This window comes from Ambystoma mexicanum, chromosome 1p (assembly GCF_040938575.1).
Source record: "Ambystoma mexicanum isolate Mex_15411 chromosome 1p, UKY_AmexF1_1, whole genome shotgun sequence".
Taxonomy (NCBI): domain Eukaryota; kingdom Metazoa; phylum Chordata; class Amphibia; order Caudata; family Ambystomatidae; genus Ambystoma; species Ambystoma mexicanum.
The window spans coordinates 78,463,666-78,489,795 of record NC_090921.1 but is presented as its reverse complement, the minus strand read 5'-3'; the positions used below and the strand labels follow the sequence as shown (position 1 = coordinate 78,489,795).

The 26,130-nt window shown below is 46.1% G+C and overlaps 1 protein-coding gene across 7 annotated transcripts in view; it reads right to left on the bottom strand.

The window, feature by feature from the left end:
- LOC138566285 (uncharacterized) overlaps positions 1-26,130 on the bottom strand; it is a 75,529-nt gene that overhangs the window by 20,290 nt on the left and 29,109 nt on the right. For 6 of the 7 annotated variants that reach the window (XR_011301891.1, XR_011301890.1, XR_011301895.1 and 3 more), the window contains exons 3-4: positions 11,003-11,097; positions 9,215-9,419 (exon numbers count right to left, since the gene is read on the bottom strand). Coding sequence is in view for 1 of the 7 variants with exons in the window: in XM_069643406.1 (XP_069499507.1) it covers positions 9,215-9,419; positions 11,003-11,021 (224 nt within the window). In the remaining 6 variants the exon portion in view is untranslated. The remainder of the gene's footprint in view (positions 1-9,214; positions 9,420-11,002; positions 11,098-26,130) is intronic. The other variant, XR_011301896.1, reaches the window with a different exon arrangement.

Below are 26,130 nucleotides of genomic sequence, written 5' to 3'. Positions count from 1 at the left end.
CTCCCCTCAATCTGCATGAAAGTTAAATCCATTGCAAATAGATTCCTCAACAGAAGCCAATCCCAAAACCTTTGCGCCTACTTCAAGGTGGCCCTGGATTTCATGCCCATTTGCACGGTTGTTGCTTTGGCTTGAATCAGAATGAAGGAGAATTTACTGATGGCAGACAATTTCCAAAGTCAGATGAACCTGCGTCCAGGCATTTACCTGTAGCAAGTCCTTTCTCGAAGACCACATTCCTTGGGTTGTATGGGAACCCATGTGTGGACCTTAACCTTACACTAGCATATGTCACTCTAAATTGCTGAGTGTTTTAAATACAAGGCACTGTATTCAACTTTGAGATCCAGTCCTTACACGACATTTCAAAGCACCTTTGCCGCTTGAGTTAGAATGAGCTTATCCTCTGCTATTGCCAATCTTTTGTGACAACTGATCTCATGGAAAGGCACGAGGGAAAACAAAAAACAAAAAAACAAAAAAACCACAAGAGTCCATTGCTCTCCAGGGTGAAATACTCAGTCCTGTAGTTCAGCATTCAGCAGCTCGAAGACTCCTGGAGCCTGGCATTTCTGTTCGATAGACAGTCTCTTCCAAAGGCGCCCAGTACATAGTTTGACTTAATCAGCAAGTCCACATGGTATGACTGTACAAATATTGTCTAAGGTTTGTTCAGATCAACCGCCACTTCATGCCCCTTCAGAATACTTGAGGACAGAGTGGTAATGTTGAGGTCTCACCATGGATCTCGGGTATTTCAAAGCCACAGTAATGTGAAAATATGGCTCATGTAGACTCATGAAAAAAATGCAGTATTTCTTAAGAGAAGGAAAAATCACGGCGTTCCAACATCCATTTTTAAATCCAGAATTCAACCAGAAAACAAGTGTAAATGTTTTCCTTGTTGCAGGTGTGGAAACTCTTCGGGGAGCAAATGTTTTGAAAGTTGAATGGTATACCTATTCTGTAAAATTGGCAAGATGGAATGTGGCTAAAATCATTCTTCATATTTGGCTTTGCACCAACCCAGAATGTCCAGTGACTATATTGCTAATATAGTACCCCCAGCACTGCCATGCTGCTGCACATTTGTTGTGCTTTTTGGCCAGACACCGTTCATGGTACTGAGATTTTTTTCAGAGAACAAAAATGCTGCTGTTGCTAACCAGAGGATGAATTGGTGCCTTATAGATATATTTAGTTTTAAAAAACACCAACAAAAAAGGTCTTTACAGCTTATTTTTTTGGTTTCAGACAATAGGCTTAAGTCGCTGCTTCTGTTTCCAACTCGGTCAACCATATGCAGGTTATAAAAAGGAAAGGTTTTGGGCTGTGAGGATAGATCAGGGCAACGCACTCTTCTTGGGAACAAGAGTGCAGAGCAGCACGGTAGTGACACTCTGCGTAGAGGCTGTTATTTAAAAATAAAAATATTATGCGAGCTGGTAGTCCCAACAATATTCCGATTTCAAGCTAATCAGCCTGCCCACATCTTGACCATGACAATGATTGCTGATGGGTAGTCTGCCACGTATTAACGGGATTTGCAACATTGCCCTTTTTTATTACTTCAAGCATATCATTTGTATCTGCCTGGAGGCCATTTACCATAGAACGGGTCAGTTTGCAGATGGTAGCTGCTGCTGAGGAGACCATACCAATAGCATCTGTTGTACACTACTATTCAGAAGGATGATGACTAGGATGGTGGCCCTCTAATCTCCACTTCTCTTGATCACCATCCTTTCTTTCCTCGCAAACTGGTTTCCATTCTACTTAAACTTCCCTGATGTTACGACTTTAGTTCCTAAACCTTCTTGAACTCTTGTACTTGATCTGTGTGCAGTATTTCATGCTGCTGATCACCATTATTCTTTCTTCTGTTCTCTAGTTTACTCTGGTATGGTTGTCCAATGATTTCCTTATGATATTTGATTGCAGCTTTTAACTTTCAAGTATCCTGGGTAAGACAGCAATCTTTCCTCTTACTTTCCAGTTGGAGTTCCTCAAGGTTCTGGTCCATTTTCTTTCCTCACGATTCCGTGGTCTGACTTTTTGTCCAACAGGTTTACTTTTACTTCCTGGCTCACTCGTTTTCTTTGTCTGACTCAACCCATATTACCCTGCTTGCTATTCAGTCTTGGATGACCACCTCATCTTCATTTCTCTACTACTAATGTGGTCTTCTCTCCCGCTTCTGCTGTTCTTCCTGCGTGAATGCACAATATAGTGAAAGGTGAGGAGATGGGACTCAGAGCCAAGAAAAAAAGCAAGGGAAGCAGTTTATAGAACTGTTTTACTAGAGCAAGTACACGCAGAGATTTGTGAGGTGGTGAGACCGACTAAAAGAGAAAAGGACCCCAGACAAGAGTATATAAAGGAAGATAAGGAGATTTGCTGCGTGGTATAATAGAAAAGGAAAGAATTTAAAAGATAACGGAAGTAGGAAAAGTATTGCCAATATGTAAAGAATTTGGTTTTTAGAATTGAAGGCAACACCAAGATTGTGTGCAGATGAAGTTGATAGGGAGAAAAGGAAAGAACTGGGGCTTTTTGGGGAATCATGGACGATTGCCCACATGCGGACCAGCTTTGCAATCAGACTAGGCTACCAGCTCTATCATTTAGCAACCGTTGACATCATTTGGGAACTGGGACACTAGAAGGTATGAATGTCAAGTAGACCACCTATGCATAGGGCGAGGGGCATCCTTTCATTTCTTTTGTTCTTAAATTGGTTGAGGCAAATGAATTCAACAAATATGAAGTAACATAGCCAATGTAGGGACATGTAAAGGAGAGCGTTCAAGCCTTGCGTCAAAGGTCAGCAAAAAGTACAGGCTTCAGTCTGTTGAATGGCAGCTGGGAACCAGCAGCATACTGTAGTCTTAAAGAGACTGTCACTGTAAAATTTAAACACTTGCCTGGATCCTTTTTTTTTGTTGCTCAGCCATAAGTGTAGGAATAGTGAGAAATTCAGGTAAGTTTTCATTTAAATATTGGTCTATTTTATCTTTGGTGTCTTAAACCTTAATGAGAGCGCTGCACAATTTTTAGGGGCATTATGTAAAATGTGTTGGGTGCCTGAGATAATCTTTTGGCAAGATATTGTTCATTCTGAGGAATGTTTTTAGCTTCATTTTGTCCCTCCAACTCTACTGCGCATGACAGAATAAATGTGTGTTGGGGATACAGAACTTTGAGCGCTGCAGAGGTTTGCGTATTTGAGATAGTTCCTCATTTTGTTTCATCTTGCGGATTTCTTGGAATATTATGTGGTAAATTTAACTTTGTCCCCCTGGCCATAGTGCACATGACTGAAAATGTGGACGCAATATGCATGTTTGAGGGATGCAATGTTCCATCTTGTGGGATTCTTGGAATATTTTGTGGTAAATTTAACTTTGTTTTGTCCCTCTGGCCTTAATGCACATGACTGAAAAGAGGATGCAAGTATGCATGTTTGGGGCGCTAATGTTTGTGTGCATTTTGCAGTATTTTTTTATTTTTCAGAATGTTTTTTGTTTTGCATTTCCCTTGAACAGACTAAATACAGGTGTCCTGGATAAATGGGGCCCAGTTGAAAGGCGTATGTGTTTTTGTGCGTTTTGCAGTATATTTTTGATTTAATTTGTCCCCATGCACAGAAAAGTCAATTTTCTTTGCTTAAAAAATGAATCCCTCGAGTTTGGCTAATCCAATCTTCACATTTGTTTTGGCACGCGCAACGTATAGGTTGGTGTTTAAGTATTTTTTTTTTTTTATTAAATGGTACTCGATTGAGATGGTGGGCTGAAGCCCGATAATCTTTCCTATTTGGACAGTGCAGTTGCGTGCCACATTGGGTGAACTTTCATGGACGAAAAAAATTGAAAAATGATAGTCCTATGATGTGCAATGTAACCCAACTATTGCAACCACTGCAGGTTTTTATAATGTACTTCTTTGAGGTTATGCATCTTGCTATATGGCTGGTTATGTGGTGGGGAAACATTTGTGCTGATCTTATAACTTATTGGGAAGAGAGTAAATGTGGGTTTTATATTAGGTTTAGCTTTTAACTAGATTAAACTTTAACACATACAAGGAAGTAGCGCATTTATTATTATATTTTTATTTTAAAAAATGTTTACAAAGCCATTTCCCCCACCAATTTGTTTTGGGAGTGTTTTGCCCAACTTGTATTTGAGATGCATGCACTGTTGGGTGCAGCAGATTATACAGTACATTGTGTTACACATTTCAGAGTGTAATTTGATTTTGTAGGTCCTCTACTGCACGTCTGAATGGGAGAGGAGGGTAGCTTGGATTAGTGTGTCAATCACCAGTGTAGGGGTCTTGTCCGAGAAGGAGTGTATTGCGATTCTGCAAGCATGTTGCCAGACCGTGTTGTGTGGATACAAGAGAAAGGTTGAGGGTACATGAGGTGGGGATTGTGAAAAGGGATTAGTTAGTGGTGGTGTTTTAGCCGAGATTAGTTATGGGTAGGCATGAGAAAGTGGAGTATGCAGTCCCTTTCACAAGCAAGCTTTAAGTGATGGCAGTATCTTGACCAGATGATAACTTGCGCTAAATATGGTGGGTGTGGGTGTGTGAGTGCGTGATGGACACGAGATGCTAGATTTCTCATTCCCCTTTGTCCCTCTTTCTACTAGGCTTGTTGGGTCCTGCACGTGGGATTCGTTTTTCCATTCATTGTATTCACGCGTGACCCAACATGGCGGCGTATTTGTGCTTGCATTGAGCGGTGCAGAGGATGGTGTGTTTTACAGTCTACATTCCACATTGATTTGTTAATGTCTGGAAATAATGTTTTTTTGTTTGCTTTAAAATGGCCTGGTGTTTGATTTTCGAGGGCTAGTGTGCCAAATCTCGGAAAAGCTATCGTTTGCCACTGTGGAAAAACATGTCTTTACTGCAATCATTTTGAGCATGAGTGTTCGTCCAAACCAGCTGGTTTGCAAATTTGGAACTTTCTTAGATGAAACAAGTTAAAACGTTGAGTAGCATTTGTCTACATAAAGATGGACTTAAGTATATTTAAGAAAGTTCTCCCCATTAAAAAATGCATAGCAGTGATATCCAGTGTTTCTGAATATTAATTAAGATCCCTAGATAGAGACAAGTTTATTGGTTTTCTTCAAAATGTATAGGAACGACGGTATGGCATGCGTTGCCATCGCAAGCAGATCCTGTGATTTTAGGTGGACTGTTGGAGAAAGAATGATGTTACTTGTGTCAAACATGAGACGTGAATAGCATGGACGCCATGTGTGTCGTTTCTGGAGGCTAGGAAGTGGGTTCATGTATAGTATCCCCGCAATACATTATGTGCTAAAGTCTCTCTATCCCAGCGGATATAGAGCAGACTTGCAATTCCTAGATGGAAAGATGCAGAGATGGAGAGCTGAACGCTCAACACGACTAAAAACGTTACCATTTTTCAGGCTTTGCATGACATCTATGCAGACTATTCAGGGCGCCTGCTTTACATCCGAATTGCATGCGCAGAGCTTCATGCATGCATTTAATGCATGCATGTGCTGCCCACAAAAGGAAAGCATTACTTTCTTGTGGTGCTTCGACACCCATCTGCCTTACAGCAGAGAGAACGGTCAGAAGCAGCAAGGCATGGCTGCATAACTGAAAGGAAGGTGTTAAGGGGACTAGTAGAGTGATGCGGTAGCCGTTAGTGAGCATACCCAGAACCGAGAACAGGTCTGCTGCACGCAGCAATGCTTTGGATGGCTTGCTTGCCAACAGTGCGGTTTCTCACACGCCAAAATAAAAACCGTAGTTTCCTTACAGGAATGTGGATAGCAAAAATGGCGTTCCTTGTTGCAGAGGCATCCTTTGTTATGGTTTAAAGCGACTGCTTGACATGACCTCTCCCCACAAAAAAAAAAAAATAGTCCTGTTCCCGTTTTAATAAGCATTAACCGCCATGGGTAGCAGAGCACATGGCGATATCTGGGCTCCACTGTGCCAGATATTTGTAGGCCATGTTCCCGCCCTTGGATGTGCTAGGGTTCTAGTCGTACTTGAAGAACATTTCCCAGCATGTTTGCATTTTCTTTGGACCCTTACTAATTTTCAGGGTGATCGAGGCTCTTTCGTACCAATCAGTGTATCGCAATCGAGGAATACTTCAGGAACACCGTCTCCCTCCAAACCCCAACTCAGTTCCTTTTGTAACGTGGAATGTGTACTGAAAAAGCTGGTGTAAGCGATTTTTAACAATGTTCGACGCACAGCCGTGTACCATTATTTTGTTTTCCACAAGAATGCCTCAAGTACCATAGACTCAAAAATGGCGGCTTCTCGTGGAAAAGGCCTGATCTTGGAGCCATCGTTTTAGCCAGCGGGAAACTGCAATACAAGGGGCATGCCTTTTCATGGTACTCCAGCCCTGGACTCCCCTTTTGTGCAGTGTGTGCATGAACTGGCTGGGGCTGGACAGCCTGGTCTCCATCCACATTTAGCTAGGCATAAAGTGAGGTTGGCAGGTGGTCCACGACTGGACCAGCTCCACTGGTTTAGATGTTACAGGTCCCGGCCAGAGGGGGGCTTGAGCAGCCCGCTGCTTGAATGCTGGATAAAGGAGATCACCCGGAGCAATTTCAAGGTCAACCACACGATCAAAGGATCTGAAGCCCAAGGACTGCTATAGACTTCTGTTGCTGCGATACCCAGCATTGGCCAAGCCCACCACTGTGTACCACAGCTTGCCTTCAAATTGACGGGAAAGCTATCCGCTTCTGGACTAGTGGGACCAACCAGTTCAGAGCCCAGCTCTGCAGAGATTGCTTTTCCAGGGTCTGCATTTAGCCTACACCTGCCTGGATGTGGACTGCACCATTGCATAGGCACCTGCCCACTTCATCAATGTAAACTGTAACGGCACCGTCAGAGCTCCGCTGGAACCTTACCAATCTGTTGCTGCTGTCTTGCCACAGGGAAGGGCACACTGGAACACGAAGTCTGGCTACTCACGAGGGTCGGTCAACCCTCCTCTGGATCACAACATGGTCTGCTGCTCCCAACGGTCCTCCTGTACGGCTATGACCAAACTCTAGCCATCTGCAAGTCTTGATCTAACAGTCAGTGGAACCTTGAGCCCACAGCATGTGAATCTTCCAACCTCATCCACAGCGAGTCCTATTGTCCGTTTCAATCGACTGGGCGTTGCTGGTTTCGCAAGTGGGAGTCTGCCCATTCCAATCCGAGTCAATTTTTACAGTGACTTTACAAATACATGCTTGATGGGACCACCTGCCTGTAACAGACAACTTTGAAAAGGCTCGAGATATGGACTTCTGACGTGCTGTTTGTGTGTTAATGTATACTAACCATTTTAAGGCTTGTTAATTCTCTCCCACTTAAACTAATGACCGACTGTTCCAATTCTTAAGTGATTGCTTACGCATTTGGGTGTTCCCAAATTACGGATGTAAATGTTTTAGTGATTTTAACTTACCAAGTACTTGGATGAACAATGCTTTTAGTATTTTTTGTGCTCATGCGTACTCTTGCCAAGCCTTCCCCCTCAGTTTCTAAGCCAGACTGCTAAATGACTGCCTTTGAGAGTTTGAACAAGGACATGCATTCAATCTGGTTGCAACACCTCTTCACCAAAGTAGGATTGAGAAACCCCCTTAACATACAAACGTGGAGCACTTTAAAACACGACTAACAGTGCACTCAATGAAAATTGGATATCAGACTTTAAATTCCGTGCTATTTTGAACATTTCTTGCCACAACATTTTTTTTTAAATCCCCAAAATCATAAAACATCCAAAAGTGCAAATTACAGCTTTATAAACTGGGCTCATACTCAGAGCAACAAGCAAACCAAAAGCACACCCACATTACAAGAGATGGTTTTTGTTTCATATATAGTCTGTTGACTTATGATTCATATCGAAACAAGAAGTGTCCTGCTGATACAATTCAGATAAAAGGGGACAATCGTGCATCAGCTATGACATGTACACTTTGACAGATGCAGTGATCAGCTTTTAAATGCTACCAAAACTGTGGACATGTGGCTTGTAAGTCAGTGTTCCAGATTGTTGCTGTTCATTTGAGGAATTCCTCATCCATCTTGCACTTCTGCATGTAATGCCGTTAGTGTGATATTCAGGCTGGTAGTTTGGTTGTATCAGTGGTTTTGTAGTGGTGTCTGTTTTTTCTTATTTGTGTGTAATATTTATTGAATCTTTCCATGTTTTATACTGCAGCTTGCATCTGCTGTCCATTGTATGCAGGTCATGTATGGGACTGCAGTAGATGTACTGGCTTTTAGCAGTGTGTTCTGCATCATCATTAGGCACGCATGGTTTATTTTTACTGACTTCTCAGCTAGCGCCATGTTCTTAATGCAGTCTAATGTTCATTGTGAACTTTGTGTTCTGCATCTACTCTTGGCTAGATGCACCATGGCAGTATATGCTCAGTTATTCCTACTTTTGGCTGGATACTGCATGCATCTTCTCGGTATGCCAGGCTCTGTTCCGTCTACTCTTCACTGTGCGAACACACCAAACACGATAACACAAAAGCATGGACAACGCTTACTGCTGCAGACGTGCATACGCTGCGCACCACTGTCAACAGCACACATGAACTGACATCAAGTCCAAGGTGCATGTCCAAAGAAACTATTTCTACCTCCTCATTAAGAACCGAAAATGGGTCCCGAATCCTTTCGGGAGGCTCCCAGAAACTCCTGCCCAAGGAGCAGGAAGACACAAGCTCCCAGTTACTAGTGGCTACCATGCCATCCCCTCAGTCAAGGCCAATTTGGTGAGCCAGGCATAGAACACCTGTAAGCCAGACGTCCCTACTGGGAAAGCTGCCCCTTCTATGCCATTTGCAGGCTTTGCCACTAGTCCTACAATAGCCTTGTACTAGCAATATTCCCCAGGAGATGGAGGTCTGCTCCAAAACCAGAGAAAAACGCTGAACCAGCAAAGGGGTAAAATGCCCGTTGGCCCCCTCTCATGTTACACCGCCGGCCATCTAATCTTGAATGCCAATTGAAACAGAGTGTGGCCATTTAAGAGACGTCATCCTGGAGAAACCCGGAACAGCAGCAACTATGAGAGGACAAGGTGGTTCCTGTGGGCCTAAACGGACAAGGGCTCTTACAGAATACAGGTTCTTTTGAGAAAATGAAAGGGGGAAGAAATGAAAGCGCAGCTGCTTCTCACCTTGCTTTTACCAGTTCCAGCAGCCAGTTGAACAGCTCCATAGACCAATGCTGGAGGGAAGCTAGCCAGTGGGGGGCTTCTTCAAACGAGATGCCCATGTCAGAAACAATGGGGTGCTGACGGGAAGGCCACCTTAGCATGCTGCGGCCGGGAGGCAGGCCGTAAAGTTGGTTAACACCCAAGTACGATATTGAGTCCATACAGCCTGTGAGAAACAAAAAAAAGAAAACGTATCCATGGCAGCTGAAAAAACTGACAGTAGAATACCAAGACTTTGCAGCAGCAGATGAAGCGGCGACTATGCCATAAGGGACTGCTGCCATCATTTCAATCTTGGTTAAACGGATGATTTCCATATATTACAGAAGTAATATATTGCCGCACAAATATTTCTCATCACTTCTGCTCAACAGTTGTAATTCGCTAATAAGTCTACAGAACTGAATTCCCAATTCCCTTATTGTGCCTCCAGATTGCAAAGCATCTTGCACCAAAAGTTCCTTCATATAAAAGGACAGGTGGACCTTTGGGCCACTGGTGCCCTTAGCAACATAGGTCATAAATTGGCACGGATTCGTGGATCGGACTAATTATAGCAAGTGGCAGATGGGCGGGGCATATTTTGCGCCTTCTTACAGCAATACATAAATGAACATTTACAGATGACAAATGTTGCGCTTTTTTGTACCGAGCTCAAAATCGCTACACATTGGATGGCTTACGTGAATATGCACCAGCTAGCGCCTACCAACTCTGGGCACAGGGGTAGGGAGGTATAGGCGCAGTCCCGACAAATCTCAGGCAAAAAACTATCTCCATGTGGGGAGAGACAAGAGCCCTCCCGGGACTGCCAACAGAGGTAAACCGAATGACACACGGAAGAATCTACAAACTGGAACAAAGGCCCGATCGCACGGCCGCGAGGCCTCACCTGCGAGTGGCCTCTTCCCACGGAAAGAGCCCACATCTCATGATTCTATAGGTTAATTCCATTTTCCGCTGCACGAGTCTCCACCTTGTTTGACATTGGCGGAGACTGAGTGCGGAACCAACCAAGTAAAGTGGGGGGGGGGGGGGGCGTTCCCTCGAGATGGGTGGATGTTTGACATGTGTGCAGGGGGAAGGGGGGGTAGTAAAACCGCTATGGAGTGAATTGCCAATCTCGTTCAGCCGAGTGCAATAGATCTAATGTTACCTGTGGAGGAGCGGATCGGGTACACAGAGGTTGATCATTTGCTCTCATTCTAGGGGTAGAAGGTGCATGGGCTCCCGAGCCACCCTTTAACTCTCTAAACGGTCAATGGTGTGCTGCGAGCATGGGGAGAAGTGACATTCGAAATGGGGGCCTTCTGGAAGAGCACAGGAGGGCACTGGAACATGGGGGTGTATAACCAACATGTAGCTAGAAACTTAGCATTCTGCATGGCACCCGCAGACAACACGGAACTAAAACAGGCACGTTGCCGCAAGTATTCGCCATTTCTTTAGGGACTAAAGAGGAATGGCTTGTCAGACACAAATTCACCAGCACGGAATGCTTCAGCTGGCAGGCATCCATTTTTAGGTTTACTGAGACGTAAAGCTAGATTCATGGAAAATGCGAAGACTTGATCGATGTTTATACACAAAGCAAACTGTGAAAACTGCCCAAATGCTTATTTTTGGAAATTGTGTCGCCCTCTCCTTCCTGACCATCATGGATTGGTATATCACCTGGGATTAGTTTTCAGCGTAAATGCATGGTTTACTGTTCTTCCAGCACCAACCCATCACAAGGCGTATACTTACCATGAAGCTCCATTACCATGAACTCTTCCCACCATGTGCATCGGAAATGAGATGCCTGCTGAAGTTCAAAAATGTGCTGCTTCCAATTCCTTGATCTATAAAACATGAGATTTTTAGACTGCTGAATTTTGCATCCACCACTCCAGCACAACAAAAAATGCAGCCATCCGAGCAAAATTCACCTTGAGCTGTGCAAGAGACATCCTGTTCTGAATGTTTTTACTGACATAACTTTCCACCCTCCCCAATAATTTGAAAAAATAGGTTGTTTGCAGCCAAGCTATAATAAACCATGCATGCAATTATGGCAGAGAAACGGAATCAACTTGTGCCATGTAATTATTATCAAACTTTGTGGTTCTCATTGTATTGCACTTGGGTGGGCAAGGTAACATGCAGAGCGTTCATTAATAACCAGCATCGCACAGCTTAAGCCTTTGTTAGGAAGAAAGTTCATTTTAGTGCTAAATTCCTAACAACCTAAGAGACCACCCCCCCTCCAGACCCAGCTCTTTTGCTGGACTTGGGACTTTACATTTAACCCTGGAGTGAGAGACCTTTTTCTCACTGTTATTACCTGATTTGGATTTTGGGTTTTCAGTTTTTTTTTTAGTCTGACAAACTCCGCCTTCAGTGCAGTGTCACTGAGAAATCCTTTTTTAAATACCTTTTCTTGTGTGTAATCCAGTTCCCAAGAACAGTGAAGTGAAATTTACTTACCTTTTCTCTTTGTGGGTCCAGCACACACCATTTTACGTGGAGTGCTGGGGTGTTACCTAGTAGCCCCTTATCCTACTCTCACATGTAACATTTTTATGCTAACCTCACTACTTTAAATGGCTGGTGGTAGTGGTTTACTTTTTCCTACCATTGTGCTTTTCCACCACAGGCTGAACCCTCCGCTGTTGTACAGCACCCATGGGTGACCATTTTGTCAAAATAGCCCCGGTCGTCTTTTTTCACCATTTTCTGTGTGAGGTTTTTCTTGGGTTTTACTCTGTGCGTGGACACGTTTGAACCCTTTGTCTTGCCTTTGGCAGGCTTCAGCCCTGAAGCCCGCCTCTGGCTCCAGGGTGTCTGGAAGGACAGGATGCGAGGGTGCTAGGCAGAAACCTGTGCAGTTCCCTTAGGGACCACTGCAAAAGATTTAAGACTACAGGTGTTGGCAGTAAGCCCACTTGGTAGCAGTCTGCACCACCCAGATTTACCTGGTAGCTGTGGCTGAGCAGTCAGACTTCTCTCAAGAAGAGTGAGGCAGTATGCAAAGTATACACAATAGGCACTCAGATACAATAATACAAGCAAACACTGACCAGAGCTTTGGTATCAAAGTATATAATTATTTATTTAAAGACACAGTTGAAACACTCCAGCACTCTTATTGTAAAATATTCTAAACACAGTTACTATTGTAATATATACGCCCCTTTTTCATTCTCGATAAGTCACAGTAAAACATCACTTATTTTCATACAGAGGGGAGCCCTTAACTAGATTGCACTCCAATAAGTTTGTGAGCAAGGGAGGGAAAAAGACAGAATATGGAAAGGTACACCACTCTAAGATTCAGGAACACTGTTAGCAAGGCAGAAGAGCAAAAAGTAACTGGTGAGCCAAAGTCCAAAGGCTGGGCCAACTCTTAGAGAGAGCAGAGCACAAATGTGCCCAAGATCACACAGTTACACTAGGCTTAGAAAGTCTTGCAGAAGGTTCGCAAAGAGGTTAGAGAGGCTTTAGGAAAGTTTAGCCAGGGTGTCCCAGACTAACCCAGGTTCGAAAGCCGGGGGCTAAATCTACCACGTACAGTCGGTAGCAAGGGAAGCCAGGCGGGACACGACACCTTAAGTGGGAAGGATCCTCCAGCGGTGGCAGTTGTTCCTGGTAGTGGTTGAAAGTTGCGTCGTCGTCCAGGGGAAGAGAAGATCTCGACTTGGAGGAAAGATGAAGGTCGTTGCACTACCAGGGAAGAAACCAGCCACAGAGTTTTCCGATTAAAGGTGGTACCTTTGTTTCGCGGTCATGGTAAAACGTGGTATCCCGGTTGCCGGGGTGCTTGGCATGGGCAAGGCGGCCACGAGGTACGTCGGGAAAGCAAAGAGACGGTGAAACTGGTTATCCCCACCAGTCAAAGACAGAAGACTCTCTGGCAGGAGATCTCCTCTGTCGTTGGGAAAAGTGGTGAGGCAGTCCAGCAGGGCTCCACCGGTGGTGGTGTCGTGGCAGGTCGGCTCAGCTTCTCCCTCGTCGGATTCTTAGGTCCTGTGGCGACTTCTGAAGTTCTAGTCCCCAAAGCCCTGCTTTTATGCAGCAAACCCCCATTCACTCAGCCTAGCTGTCACTCAAACATGCTAAGTGGTGAGCCGGCCGGCTCACCACTTGGGCCAATCAGGATGGAGAGCGACTTGAGTTGCCTAGGCAACTCAGTCCAGGGTGCCTAAATTCCCCTCCACCCCTCCTGTGTACCCCAGACGGAGTGGCACCACTTTGGAGGGCTTCTGTGGAGAAGCCCGCCAAAAAGTGGAAAAAAGGGCTTGACTTGGGTTGGAGTCACAGAAGAGAACACAAACGCCATTTTAGAATCAAGTTTTGGCAAAAAATACCAAACGGAGAATTAATATTAAATAAACCGGTGGTATGTTCGAGGCTACCATAAATAATTAAATAAAGATAGTAGCCTAAAACAATGGGAAATCCCATAGGAAAATATTTGCGGTTGAATATAAAAAGTAGTATCCACTGCCACCAGCCAAAACTCGATCAGGGGGGACGGAGACGTGCCCCCTCGACTAACAGACCCCGGGGCAATTGAATTGCCCCAGCCAGTACGTCCACAATATGATGGTTTGTACTGGTTCTGTTCAGAATTTAAGACTAGTAAAGTCAATGGTGACTTTACATGCCCTGGGAGACAGTAGTCAGGCCCAGGGTATGGAGTCTATACTGGGGGGTCACTGACACCCGTGTCACTGCACTGAGGGTGCTGTGTAACATCACAAAAAACATGAAGCCCTATGGAGTAAAAGACCCCATAGCCCATTAAACACATCTAGATTCAAAGAAACGCACTCAAATCATGTCCAAGAGTGAGAGTGAGTCTCACTCTTGGCAGGAGAAAAAGAAAAGAAAAAAAATAAACCCCAAAAATCCAGCAAAGCTGCTGGGGGACTCACTAGGTTGGGAAATTCAGCCTAAACAGAGAACTCTCCCTAACAGAGGGTCCTGAAATTCCCCTGTCCTTTGCCTCTAGGAATACCTGAATGCAACTAGTCCAGATTGGCTGGCTGTCCTCTCAGGACAGCCACCCTGCTCTCCGATTGACAGCCTATGCTGTGCATGACTGGAAGAAACCTGCTTAAAAGGCGAGGGTTTTGGGACTACAGGCAGTGTCGACCACTGGGAGAAACACCAAACGAAGAAACCGTGAACTAAGTTTGCTGCAACCTCCTGGACCTTTGAATTGCCGGTGAAGCCCTGCTGATGTGCTGAAATTTTCACCTCGACAGAGAAGCTCCGGAAGGAACTACTTCTCCCCTTGGGTTAGTAGGACCAACTAACCCCGAAAAACTCCACTGCTCAACATAGTACAGGACCGAGGGAGCAAAGAGTCCAACAGTTAGAACTGCGACGGTGCTAGTGCCACTGAACCGAAAAGAGCACGTAGCTGCCAAGGACCTCCCAAGCACCACCACAGGAGCCTCCAGACGTCCTCCCCTTTGTCCCCACGACTGAGGCTCAGGAACAAGGGTCTGCACCGCTGTAGCGAGACAGAATCTAGCTGGACCACTCTTCTTCAAACCAGAAGTACTGTTTAGGCTTGGGGTAGTTACCTTTTTGCCTTTTAGCCGCGGTTGGGAATTGCATTGGCTTAGCTTTGAGTTTATTCCAACTCCCCTTCTCACAGGCTTAACAGCTGGTGACCCTACAAGTGATTTTTCTACAAACTAGCTTTGTGCAAGACTTTGATTCAAGAAGTGCCTCATATCCAAAGACTGTACCAAATGACTTTGGCTGTCCTGGCTCCCATGAAGACTCTTCTAGTCCATTGACTTTAATACGGTTTGTCCCTCATGCTATGTGGCATTTATATAGCACTCTATATCATTGGTAAAACCGCAAAGCGCTGGTAGGTTAAACGCCCCCAGGAGACTGCAGTCCAGGTCAGTCAAGAGAGTAAGGCGTCATAGGGTGCACCGATTATGTGCGCAGCTGATGCAGTTTGATGGTAGCTGCATCCTAGCATTAGGTGTGGTGGTATGTATTTGAGATCAGTTGAATATGTGCAGTCTGGAGGATGGATACGAAGTCTAGGTTCTGGCTGTTATGTCTGTAGTACGCTTGTGTGCGCAACTAGGCCGATTTTTGGGGGTTATAGCCGTGTCCGTATGTGAGCAGCTAGGCCGAAAATCGAGGAGTGTAGCTGCGCTCTAATTGTGTGTTGGTGCGGAGTAGAGAGTGAGCATAGTGATAGGAGAGGTCAATGTCTGGGTGGAAGTTCTGATTAATCGAGCTCGCTATTCCTGATTCCAAGTGGGCGTTTGCGAGGGCTGCGTTCACAGTAAACTTATTAGTGACTAAATTGGCGCATTAGTGGAGTCATTGCTCGGGATCTGTGAACATTTGTCATTAGGTTGCAGGCTCTCAGCAGCCTTAAATGGTTTTAGTCGGCATTATGGAACGAGACAGGTTTTTAGAGCCTTGCGGAAGGCCATGTAGTCTTGGGTGTGTCGACTATGTGAGGGGAGTGAGTTCCACAAAGTTGGAGACAAGGTTGAAAAGGCAGATTCTCCGATCCTGACAAAATTAGAAGTTGGAATCATTAGAAAAAGGGCAGAGCTTCATTTTAGGGTGCAATATGGGAGGTAGGGTATCATCTTCTCTCGTAGGTACATTGGGCCGGTCTTGTGCACTGCACGGTGGGTAACGCATAGGGTCTTGAAGATGGCCCTTTGTCCGACTGGGAGCCAGTGGAGGGTTCAGAGAGCAGGTGAGATGTGGTCTCTTGTGCCCCAAGGCGAGGACGAGTTTGGCAGCGGCGTTTGAGTTGGTATGCCGGTGCTCCCAGGTTTAAGGAATTGGCGTAGTCCAGTCTCGACATAATAGACATAACAGTGGCGAGTCTGTTGGGGTAGGAGAGACAAGGAAAGATGTGTCTAAGAAGTTTGAGGTGGTAGTGACAGCATTTTGAAGCATTATTGATCTGACAGGAGAGGGTTAGGCCCGAGTCCATAGTGCAGACTATGTTGGAGGGAGGGGGGCCATGGGAGCAGTGGTGGGATAAGGGCATTATTGCCGCTCATCACAATTTGTTTTCTTGGGGTTCAAAAGGCTGTGGTTACTCAAGGTCGGGACGTGGGTCATTCCTCGTCTTGTGGATTCTTAGGATAATTTGGGTATCGTCGGCGTAGACCTAACAGGAGACGTGATGCGCGCGGAAGATTCCTGGTAGAGCGATGATATGGATTTATAACGCACCTAGGTTTAGGATGATTTTCCCGCATCAAAAGGTTCGAATGAACCTTTTGTTCTAAAAATGCTACCGAAGGTTCGAACCTTTGGTGGGAGCATAAAAAATAAAAAATAAAAAAAAAAACGGGCTGCGGGGGTGTCCCCTGCATCACCCCGCTCACTATACTTCATGGTATAGTAAAAAACAAACAAAAATGTTTAAAAAAAAGGCCCCTGCAGCGCTAGTTCCAGATCACGGAAGTGAAAAGGAACTGCCGCTGCAGGAACCCAGCGTGAAGACAAGGTAAGTGTGGTTTGTTTATGTTGGGGTCGGTGGGGCAGTTTTATGGGTGTGTGGGATTGTATGTGTGTTCGCATGAGAAAGGTGCAGGTAGTTCACACCTTTCTCATGCAAACGATTTGCCTGCTGTAATTTCAGCCACGGGCAAATCACTCAGATTCATGCACCTATACCCAAGGGATTCAAGGCGCGACGAGGGAAGGGAGGGCGAACAGAGGGAAGACAGCGATCTTACTAGTCCAGGGGAGAGGGAAGTGCAGTACAAAAGATAACTAAAAAATGTAATAAATAAGGACAATAAAGAAGTGCGGCCAGCTGGTGGCAAGTGGCAAGGTAAGGGCAGACCTCGGATGTCAAGTGCTGGTAGGGGGCTATCGGGATACAGAAACAGTACCTGAGTGCAAGGGTTGCGAGGGTGGCAGTGCAGGTGTTCAACTGGTGGGGAGGGGACCTAAGACCGAGATCAGAGGGTGCCTGGTAAACCAGTGCAGTTTCAGTTTTAACCAGGAGATCAGCAGGAGGGTAAGCAGAAGCAGAGAGGAAGGTCTTGAGTTGCTGCCGGAACCGGAGCTGGTTCTTAAGTTTCAGAGAGGCAGGGAGGCTGTTCCAAAGGGAGGTCCCAGCAGAAGAAAGATCTACCACCAACTCGTTGCTTGAAGAAGCGACTGACCCTGAGGGAGTTGGAGGCGGATGAGTGAAGAGGTCAAGAAGGAATATATTTACAAGAGAGTTGAAGGTATGGAGGCCCCAGAAGGCCTTATGGAAATGCAGAGGGTTTTGAACGTAATCCTTGCCGCCACAGGGAGCCAGTGCAGCGATTGGTCAGATAGAGGTTGAAAAGGCCGAGCAGTTGAGACAAAAAGGGGAGAGGAAGGAGAGTTGCCCGTCGCTGAGGAAAGCAGCAATCCATGTGTGTGCCAAGCCACAGATTCCTATGGAGTGGAGGCGGTCAAGGAGAATTGAATGGTTAACAGTGTCAAAGGCTGCAGAGAGATCAGGAGAACAGCGATGTGCAACCCTCAGTCTGCAGCGACCTTGAGATTATCCCAGATCGACAGAGTGGTTTCTGTTCCACATCGAGGTCTGAAGCCTGATTGAGCGGGGTCGAGGAGTTTGTTGGATTCTACAAAGCAGTTGAGCTGGCAGTATGTAGTCTTGTCAATGAGTTTCACAAGAAATCTGGGCCTGTAATTATGTTCAAGGGATGCATTTTTTTCTGGGAGCACCTTAACCATTTTAAAAGCTTCAGGGAAGATGTCAAAGGTGAGGGCGTCAAGTATGGTTCTTGCATGTTCTCCTGCACAGGTAGAGGAGAATATTTCTTTCAGAACAGAGGCAGGGCAGGGGTCCAGGGGTGACCCGGAGGGTCTACTGGCTAGTAGTAGGTCAAAGAACTAGTCTCTGAAGATGGGTTTGAAAGAGTCGAAGGTTGGTAAAGTGGGTGTCGGGCAATGGGATCAGGAGGGGTCGGGGGTGATGTCGGTGTAGAGCAGGTGTAGAGCAGGTGTAGAGCAGGTGGTGAGCAGGTGGTGAGCAGGTGGTGAGCAGGTGGTGAGCAGGTGGTGAGCAGGTGGTGAGCAGGTGGTGAGCAGGTGGTGAGCAGGTGGTGAGCAGGTGGTGAGCAGGTGGTGAGCAAGGACAATTTGGTGTCAAGGGTTTCCATCCGTCAAGTGCGGTATTGTAGAAAATGTAGCAAGAGGGAGTCGCGGAGTAGTTGTGTGGGAGTGGATTGGCCAGAGGCAATTAGGAAAAGGCCTTGCGCGCGACTGGCACAAAATCAGAACCAGGTTTCGGTAATAAAATAAGGTTGGGAAGGATTGGAGGTCAAAGACGCTGTGTCTGTTTAGGATGCATGTGACTTTGTGAGGTGGTTTGAGAAGTCGTTAAGACGACAGCCGGGATGGAGGCTGGGAGAGGAGGGACTTAAGGTAGGGGTGGGAAAGGCTGGGAGATTGGATCGGTGGAGAAGTGGTGACGAATGGAGGGTCAAAGAAGAGGTCCAGTGCCAACGTGTCATGGTTTTGGTGCCATAGGAGTGCGAGAGACAGGGTTGGGGGGGGGAGTTACAGGGGGAAAAGACGAAGCTACTGTTCTAGAGAGGGTGAGACAAGCTACTTTCAAGGAAAGGGATATGAAGGGGGGAGGGTCTGAGGGCGGGGGTCGAGTAGGGGCTGGGGGGAGGGAGATTGCGGCATGGGAGGTAGGTTGAGAGGGTGGCGAGTTCCTCGGTGGGCGCAACGATAGCGTGGCAGTGGAGGGGGACTTGTGATGTTTGGAGTGCCAGAGAGCTTGTCTGGCTTGTGAGTTTTATATTGCACGGGGAGTGAGGGGGAGGTTCTCAATAGATGCTAGAGGGAAGATGGAAGGTGGTGAGTTGAGGAGTGGGTGATGAGTGTTTAAGGAGACCAGTGTTTGGCACGCCAGAGTGCTCCTCTGACTTTGGGATTGGAGGTGGAATGATGGTATGGGGGGGTGGGCAGGCGGTGTGCGGATGAATCGCTGTTCGGGGGCAGAGGTCATGGGTTGCGACCAGATGCAGGATTAAGGGGGGGCGGGGGATCGTATAGTTGGGTGCTAGGGCACAGGTTATGCGCCGAGAGGGGTGAGTTATGGGGGAGTTTATGGTTCAGGGAGGCCGGGAATTAAGTGGGGCCAGAGAGGTGGTCTTTGTTGATGTGGGATCTCCATCCCAGGGGGGGAGGTTAAGGGCAGCACCAAGAGATTGAAGTACCCGCAGACAACCTGGAGCCGCCTCTGTGGGAGCCGCTTTTTGCCTTGGGGCCCTGCATGGCCAGAGGGCTGTCCTGTGAAGGTCAGTTAAGACCATTGATTGAAATAATCACAGTAGGGGAGCGGGCTGGGGATGTTGGGTGCGGGGGGGGGGGGGAAGGGGGAATGGCAGGGGAAAAGGAATCGGGAGAAACCCGGGGAAGCGGGGAGAGCGTTGGGGCACGGGGCACCAACAGAAATCTGCAATCACTCAAAACAAGGCCCAGGATGGTCACCAACAAGCCACACTCACTTGCAACACCCAGATTAAAAGAGGTGGTAGCTTGGTGTATACTGCTACTGCTGGGAAAGGCTCATTTAGATTTTATTGGAAGATTTACTTGTCCTCACATACACTGAGAAACTGTCTAAACTATTTCCTTTCCCAAACTTTCCTTTCTGCAACCTCAGAATCTGCCAAGTATACTAGCGAGATATATAAATGCCATTACTGTCCTTGTGATTGAAGTCACCTCAGGGTGTAGGAATTGTGTAAGCATATCCAAAGATTATCCACCAACTTGTTTTCATTCTGAAAAGTAATTTGAAAGTATATTTACATTGTTACAAATTGCCTTTTTAAAGACTGCTTATTTAAAAATTGGTGTTAGTAACTATTTCTAACTGAAACCTTGAGTATGTTACTTGGCTACTTGTATTTACAAATTTCATTTGTACAACTCACATTTACCCCTCTTGAAATAGGCCACACTACCAACTTGTGCAGTACAGACCTATACCAAAAGGTCTGTCACCCAATACCAAGCAGGTAAGTGCGGTACATCAATTCTTACCCAACAGCCTTCGGGAGTTTTGTTCATCAGATGTAGCCAAATCCTTTAATATTCCTTTTTGTCAGAGGGAACATGTCTGGAGATTTACTGAAGCACTACTGTGTTCTGTCCAATTCCACAATGCTGCCTTCACCGATCCCAGCGACAGCATGTGGCCTACATAACATAAGGAAAGTGGGCAAGAACACCACCTGGTCTGAAAGTGGGTCACCTGCCAACTAGCTTAGCAACCCTGAACTTGCATGTGTACCCCAGAAAGCAGTGTGTGTGTTGTAGCTTCAAATGCACGCTACATTCTTCCAGAAATCTGAATCCAATTTACAATGTACTCTTTGCCAACCGACATTGCAAGTCCCCTGACCTTTACGGCTTGTCTCATGAGACCCACACCTCCCCTCCCAAATAAAGTCCCTATCCAGGTCTACCTGGGGATGTGACCGACGGGTGTGCCCATGAAGGTTCCTGCTAGCCACCAAGTTGTTACTTATGGCAAGCTGTCCTCTGGACAAGTAAACATGCCCAATTGTCCCAGGACTGGTTGGTGGTAGTGTACCTTAAAATGGTGTTGCGCAAGATGTTGCTGCTTTTGCCCTCTGGAAGCCTTTTCCTTCCGAGAGGGTGCCAAAATGGCATCAGCGTTTGTAAATTCAGTACCCATGCAAATGTTCTGTTGCCCTTGCGTATCAGCGTGAAGCTGGTTAGGAACGATTTTCTATACTCTGGCGGACAGATGCACAGAAGGCCAACCTACATTTTGGCAGGGACAACTCTGGGGAGCTGCAGTCAAACTAGTTCCTCAAGAGGTGGTGAGCTTGTAAGGGGTACACAATGAACACAGGCAGTAAAGCAGTTAAGGAACACACTTCGACAAATGGGTATACAAATATTGCTTTACTTATGGCCAACTAACAGTGAAAAATGACTAACAGGTAATATCACACAATACTTAAAATTAGATACATATACAATTACTGGTGTAGGGCAAAATACATATCAAAGCCCTGAAAAGGAAGGTACAGATTAGTATTAGCACTAAAAGGTAACGGATCAACCCCAACATCAGTAGGCCAATCCTAACTTGTCTGGGGCCTTGTGCCCAAAAGTTCAGCAACGTTTCCACAGTTTGTGAAGTTGGAAAAAAAAAATGAAGGTAGGTTCTCTTGGTTCCAGGGAACAGTCCCAAGTGTCAGGGGACGAGAAACTAGCGAACAAACATGATCCAAACCTTGAGCGCTTGTGTCAACAAGCAATGGCAAAGTCAAAGTGTTAGAAATGTTTTATGCAAGTTAACCAACTTTTAAGAGAGTTTAGGGGACAGGTAGGTATCGCTTTAACTCAGCCACTGATTCTTCAGAGTTTAGGCCGGTTGAAGGTGGTCCGCATTGCAAGTCATCAGCCTCAGCTCTTGATCGACAGGGGTTGCAGGTTCGAGCAGATCTATGACCGTGTCCGATGCTGGTGCAAGGACTCCGTGGAAGAATGCTGCAAAGCTCGATGCAGGGCCCCTCTCAGGACTCCTGAGAGAATGGATGCTCCCTCCACTCCAAGGGTCACAGCTTTTTCACAAGACTGCTGGAGATCTTCCACAGGGCAGGGCTCTACTAGGGCAGCAGCAGAAGTTGGTCACCAAGTCTTGATCATACAGGTCCACAGTCTCCTCGCAAGTCTTGTAGCTGGACAGGATTCTTGGCTCCTTCAGTTTCTTCCAGGATCTTTTTCAGAGTGGGTGCAGGGGTACTCTTCCTATCCCAAAAGCCAGGTAAGAGAAGCTGCCCCCACTAGTCAATCACAGGTCCGACGCCCACACATGCACACCCCCCCCCCATCCCCAGTAGTGGTCCATCGGGACTACTAGCAGCAAAACTCATTCATTCCACCCAGACACACTGGCAACGGTGTGTGGATTGGGAACAGTCCCAGCCCACTACCTGGCAGCAAACACACATAGCCCTCCAGTAGCCCGCCAAAAGCCTCTCCTTTCCCCGGCACGGGAAGTCCATATAAGGATTTTCCTGGCCTCACAGGCCAAAAGACAAGCGAAACATCTTGTGGCATGGCCATGTTGGACCACTAGCCACAGTTAGTAGCCAAGCACAGTAAACTTGGCAAAGCTAAAACAACGCACCAAAACAATGGTGCCACCAGCTTGTCCATTTAGCACACAGAGTAATCAAAAAACCTCTCAGTGTTAGTCTAGGGCTGTACAATGATAAAAAATAAGCACAAAGTTTCGGGGTCCATAGAAATGGAAGGAATCTTTCCTAACAAGGGCGATCTGGGATTTATATGGAATCCACTTACCTGGATTTTACCTGCACACGTCTACAAATGTCTAACACGCAGCACAGATGGCTAACTGCCAAATGTTTGTTGATGCACAAGTGTATAAGAGAAGGATGGGTTCACGCTCTGCACAAGAGAAGGATTTGCCAAAGGAAGAAGGCTCTGCAGTAGCACGTCATGCATCCCAAGCTTGGCCTCCTGCAACCAAAAGGAAACTGTCCACTCATGCCCATAGACCTTGTGGGACCAGTTCAGTCATCTCCCTTCCCCAACCGACAAACCGCACTGCAGATACTTCGCGTCCCCAACACCGCCCCCACCCAGACCCTCCACCCGCAGGGAAGGGCGAGAAGCAGCTCTCTGGCCCCTGCTTGGGCAGCCTTCCCTGAAACCCAGTGCATAAAACCTGCACCTGTGGAACCACATCAGGATTGGAACCCGTCCAATATCTCCAACCCACTCATACCGAAGAACAAGGACACCCCCAGCCAATCTACAACAGCAGCCCACACTATCACCAACTCTTGATTATAACCAAGGTGCAAAGAGTATTCCACTACACCCGCAATAACACCACAAGAGGATAAGACTCTATACCATCCAAACCACTTGAGGCCCTACATGCAGGCTACAACCCCTGTCACCCAAACCATTCTACCAACAAGTAGCACAAGATGCCTCGACAACTGACGCAGAAGAAAAACAAAACAAGACAGAACATATCCAACTCCTCCTACAGATCCTCCTAACCCTCAATTTATCTGCTTCCTTTGACCTAGTCGACCACCAAATTCTCAACAAGCACCTCAACACAGCATCAGCATTTTCCACCAACGCCTCTGACTGGGTTAAATGCTTCCCATCAAATCCGACCACCAGTCTTCCCAGCCTCAGTAGAACCCACACCTATACTCTACGGTGTCCCTCATGGATCTTGTGCGTTTCCCACATTATACAATATATTTACAAAGCTATTATTCGACAGCCTGGACAACGTGGATGTCATCTACACCAACTATGCAAATGACACTCAAGTCCTCATCCCCCTCACTGGCTGCTAAAACCATGACTCCAAAATACTGAACGATTTATCTCGAAATCCAAGCTTGGGCGGCCACCAACAGTCTTTGCCTTAATGACGAAAAGACAAATCGTGGGTCCTCTGGCACGATTGAATAAACTTGACACCGGGTACTCATCTTTCGTCATTGACGGTAACAATCAATGTATCTAAAGAGAAAAACTTTGGGGCTCTACCTTGACTCAACCCACTCTCTCAAAAAACAGGCCAGCAGTGTGTCATCTTCCACGGCCTACACAATCTGATCGACAGCTGTTTAACGTTAGCTAGAGCACTTGCACTATCTAAACTGGACTACTGCAAAACTATTCCTAGGCTCGTCTGAACAAAATCTTAACAGACTCCAGAACAATTCTCCTAGAGCAGCACTAGTCTAACCAGATCCTGCCATATCTCCACTCACAGACAACGCCAATTGATTGCCCCTCCGTGACAAACACTATGCACCTTGGCTATCATGCACCAATGCCTCGCAAACTCGGCCACGAAATACCAGTCTGACAAAATTTGTCAACACCAACCCACACGTACTACCAGATCATCTCACTCCCACAACCTGGTGATACCAAGATTTAATCTTAAAAAAGCCAGACGAACAAGCTTCCCTGTCCAAGTTACCAAACGATGGATCTCTATCCCCATCCCTCTTAGACAGGAACCCTCCTTCCTAAAACAAATTGGCTGAGCAACAAACCTCTTCACTAAATTGTCACCACTAGGTCTATACACCGCCTATTTATGCGATTGTTCACCGTCTCCTGATTATTTACACTATTGTAGATTATCCTGTCTGACCCACCTGTAACCGGGGACAAGATTGTAATGTGCTCTTCTCTACCAAGTATGTCACCTCAGTTTTTCAAGCTCCTAGTTATCTCAGGGTTTGGTGCGAGCTATAAACACAAATATCCACACACACTCTTCCAGTAGAAACTGCCACGAATACAGAACACACCACGACCAACACTACGGCCATCAACCATGGGAAGAGAGAAATCCCTAGATCCAATACCCGGGAGGATAGCTCAGCGGCAATGCGCTCGCCTTGGAAGTAAGACACGAAGCAACACTGGTTCGATCCACGGGTCCGCGCTGAGAAAACTCTGGGTATTTAAGCGTGTTACAAATACGCAACTTGGACAACAATTATTCAACAAAAAACAAAAATAATCCTTTAACAGCACCTCGATGCCCGCAGGCTGTGTGAGTGCTTTAAAAATGCAAATAAATAAAAATAAAATACCACTGTACCTTGCAACTGCCTCAATGCTTAAACGCCACTGACATGCCTATTCACGCTGAGAACGTATTGGACCCACACAGAAACAGAAGAGAAACTCTGGAAATGACTGAAACCAACAGCCTCATACCCTATATAACAAAAACACAAGGTCAATGCCACCATCCACACCAAAACATGGAAATGAAATCAACCCAACAATCTAACAGGTTGCTTACATGGAGCGCCAATCAATTTGTGACAGCAACACAGAAGCACTCCAACAGAAAGCCAGGACAAATCAATGATTACAAATTAAACTAAATCACATCGAAAGGATCCACTGCAACCTAATCAACGACAGATCAATATACATACATGCCACAGATGTACGAAATCGCCATCCTATTCATAACCGAAACCTGGCTAGACGAACTACAAAAGTCACACCATATAACTCCCTCACTGACAACTTAAGTGCTCACAGGTAAACAGGAAAAACAAGAGGACCACTTGCAATAGCATACAAGGAACACCTGAAACTCAAAAACAGAGGAACCACAAAGCATTGAAAACTGTGAATGCCTACCAGAGCAAACCCCAAAACGAACCTCAAATCTGTTCTGGTATGCAGACCACCAATTTACAACGCTACCTTCATGGACGCCTTCACTGAAGCCATTACTAATTTAGCCATCGAGCAGGAACGCTTGATAATCCTCGGAGACTTCAACATCTGGTTTGAAGAAGAAACCACTAACTCACAAAAATCACTAGCCAAACAACTGAAGACAATGAAACAAAGGAGCAACCCACATGGCGGGACATACACTAGACGCAATCTGCAACAAAAACCTCATCACCACCAATACAAATCCTCTGGAGCGACCACCTCATCACCCCCTTCGTGATCACGCTACCCATGAAAACAGCCAAACAACCCGACAAACTGCTGACTATCATGAAAAAGAACTGGGACTATAAAGCTAGCAACTTAGTAGAACTAAAACTGACCATGCCCCCGAAAGAAGCGGACCTAGACAGAAAAACAGAACTTCACAATTGGATTGCCGGAACAATCAACATCGCCAAGGAAAAACCGCACACAACATCGCGCAAAAGAGAAACAGCAAAATAGTTTACCCTGCTACTCGGCAACATGAAAAGAACTGGAGGGGGAAACTTTTTTTTTTTTAAACCACCAGTCAACGAAATTACAGTTCCAACCGCAAATCC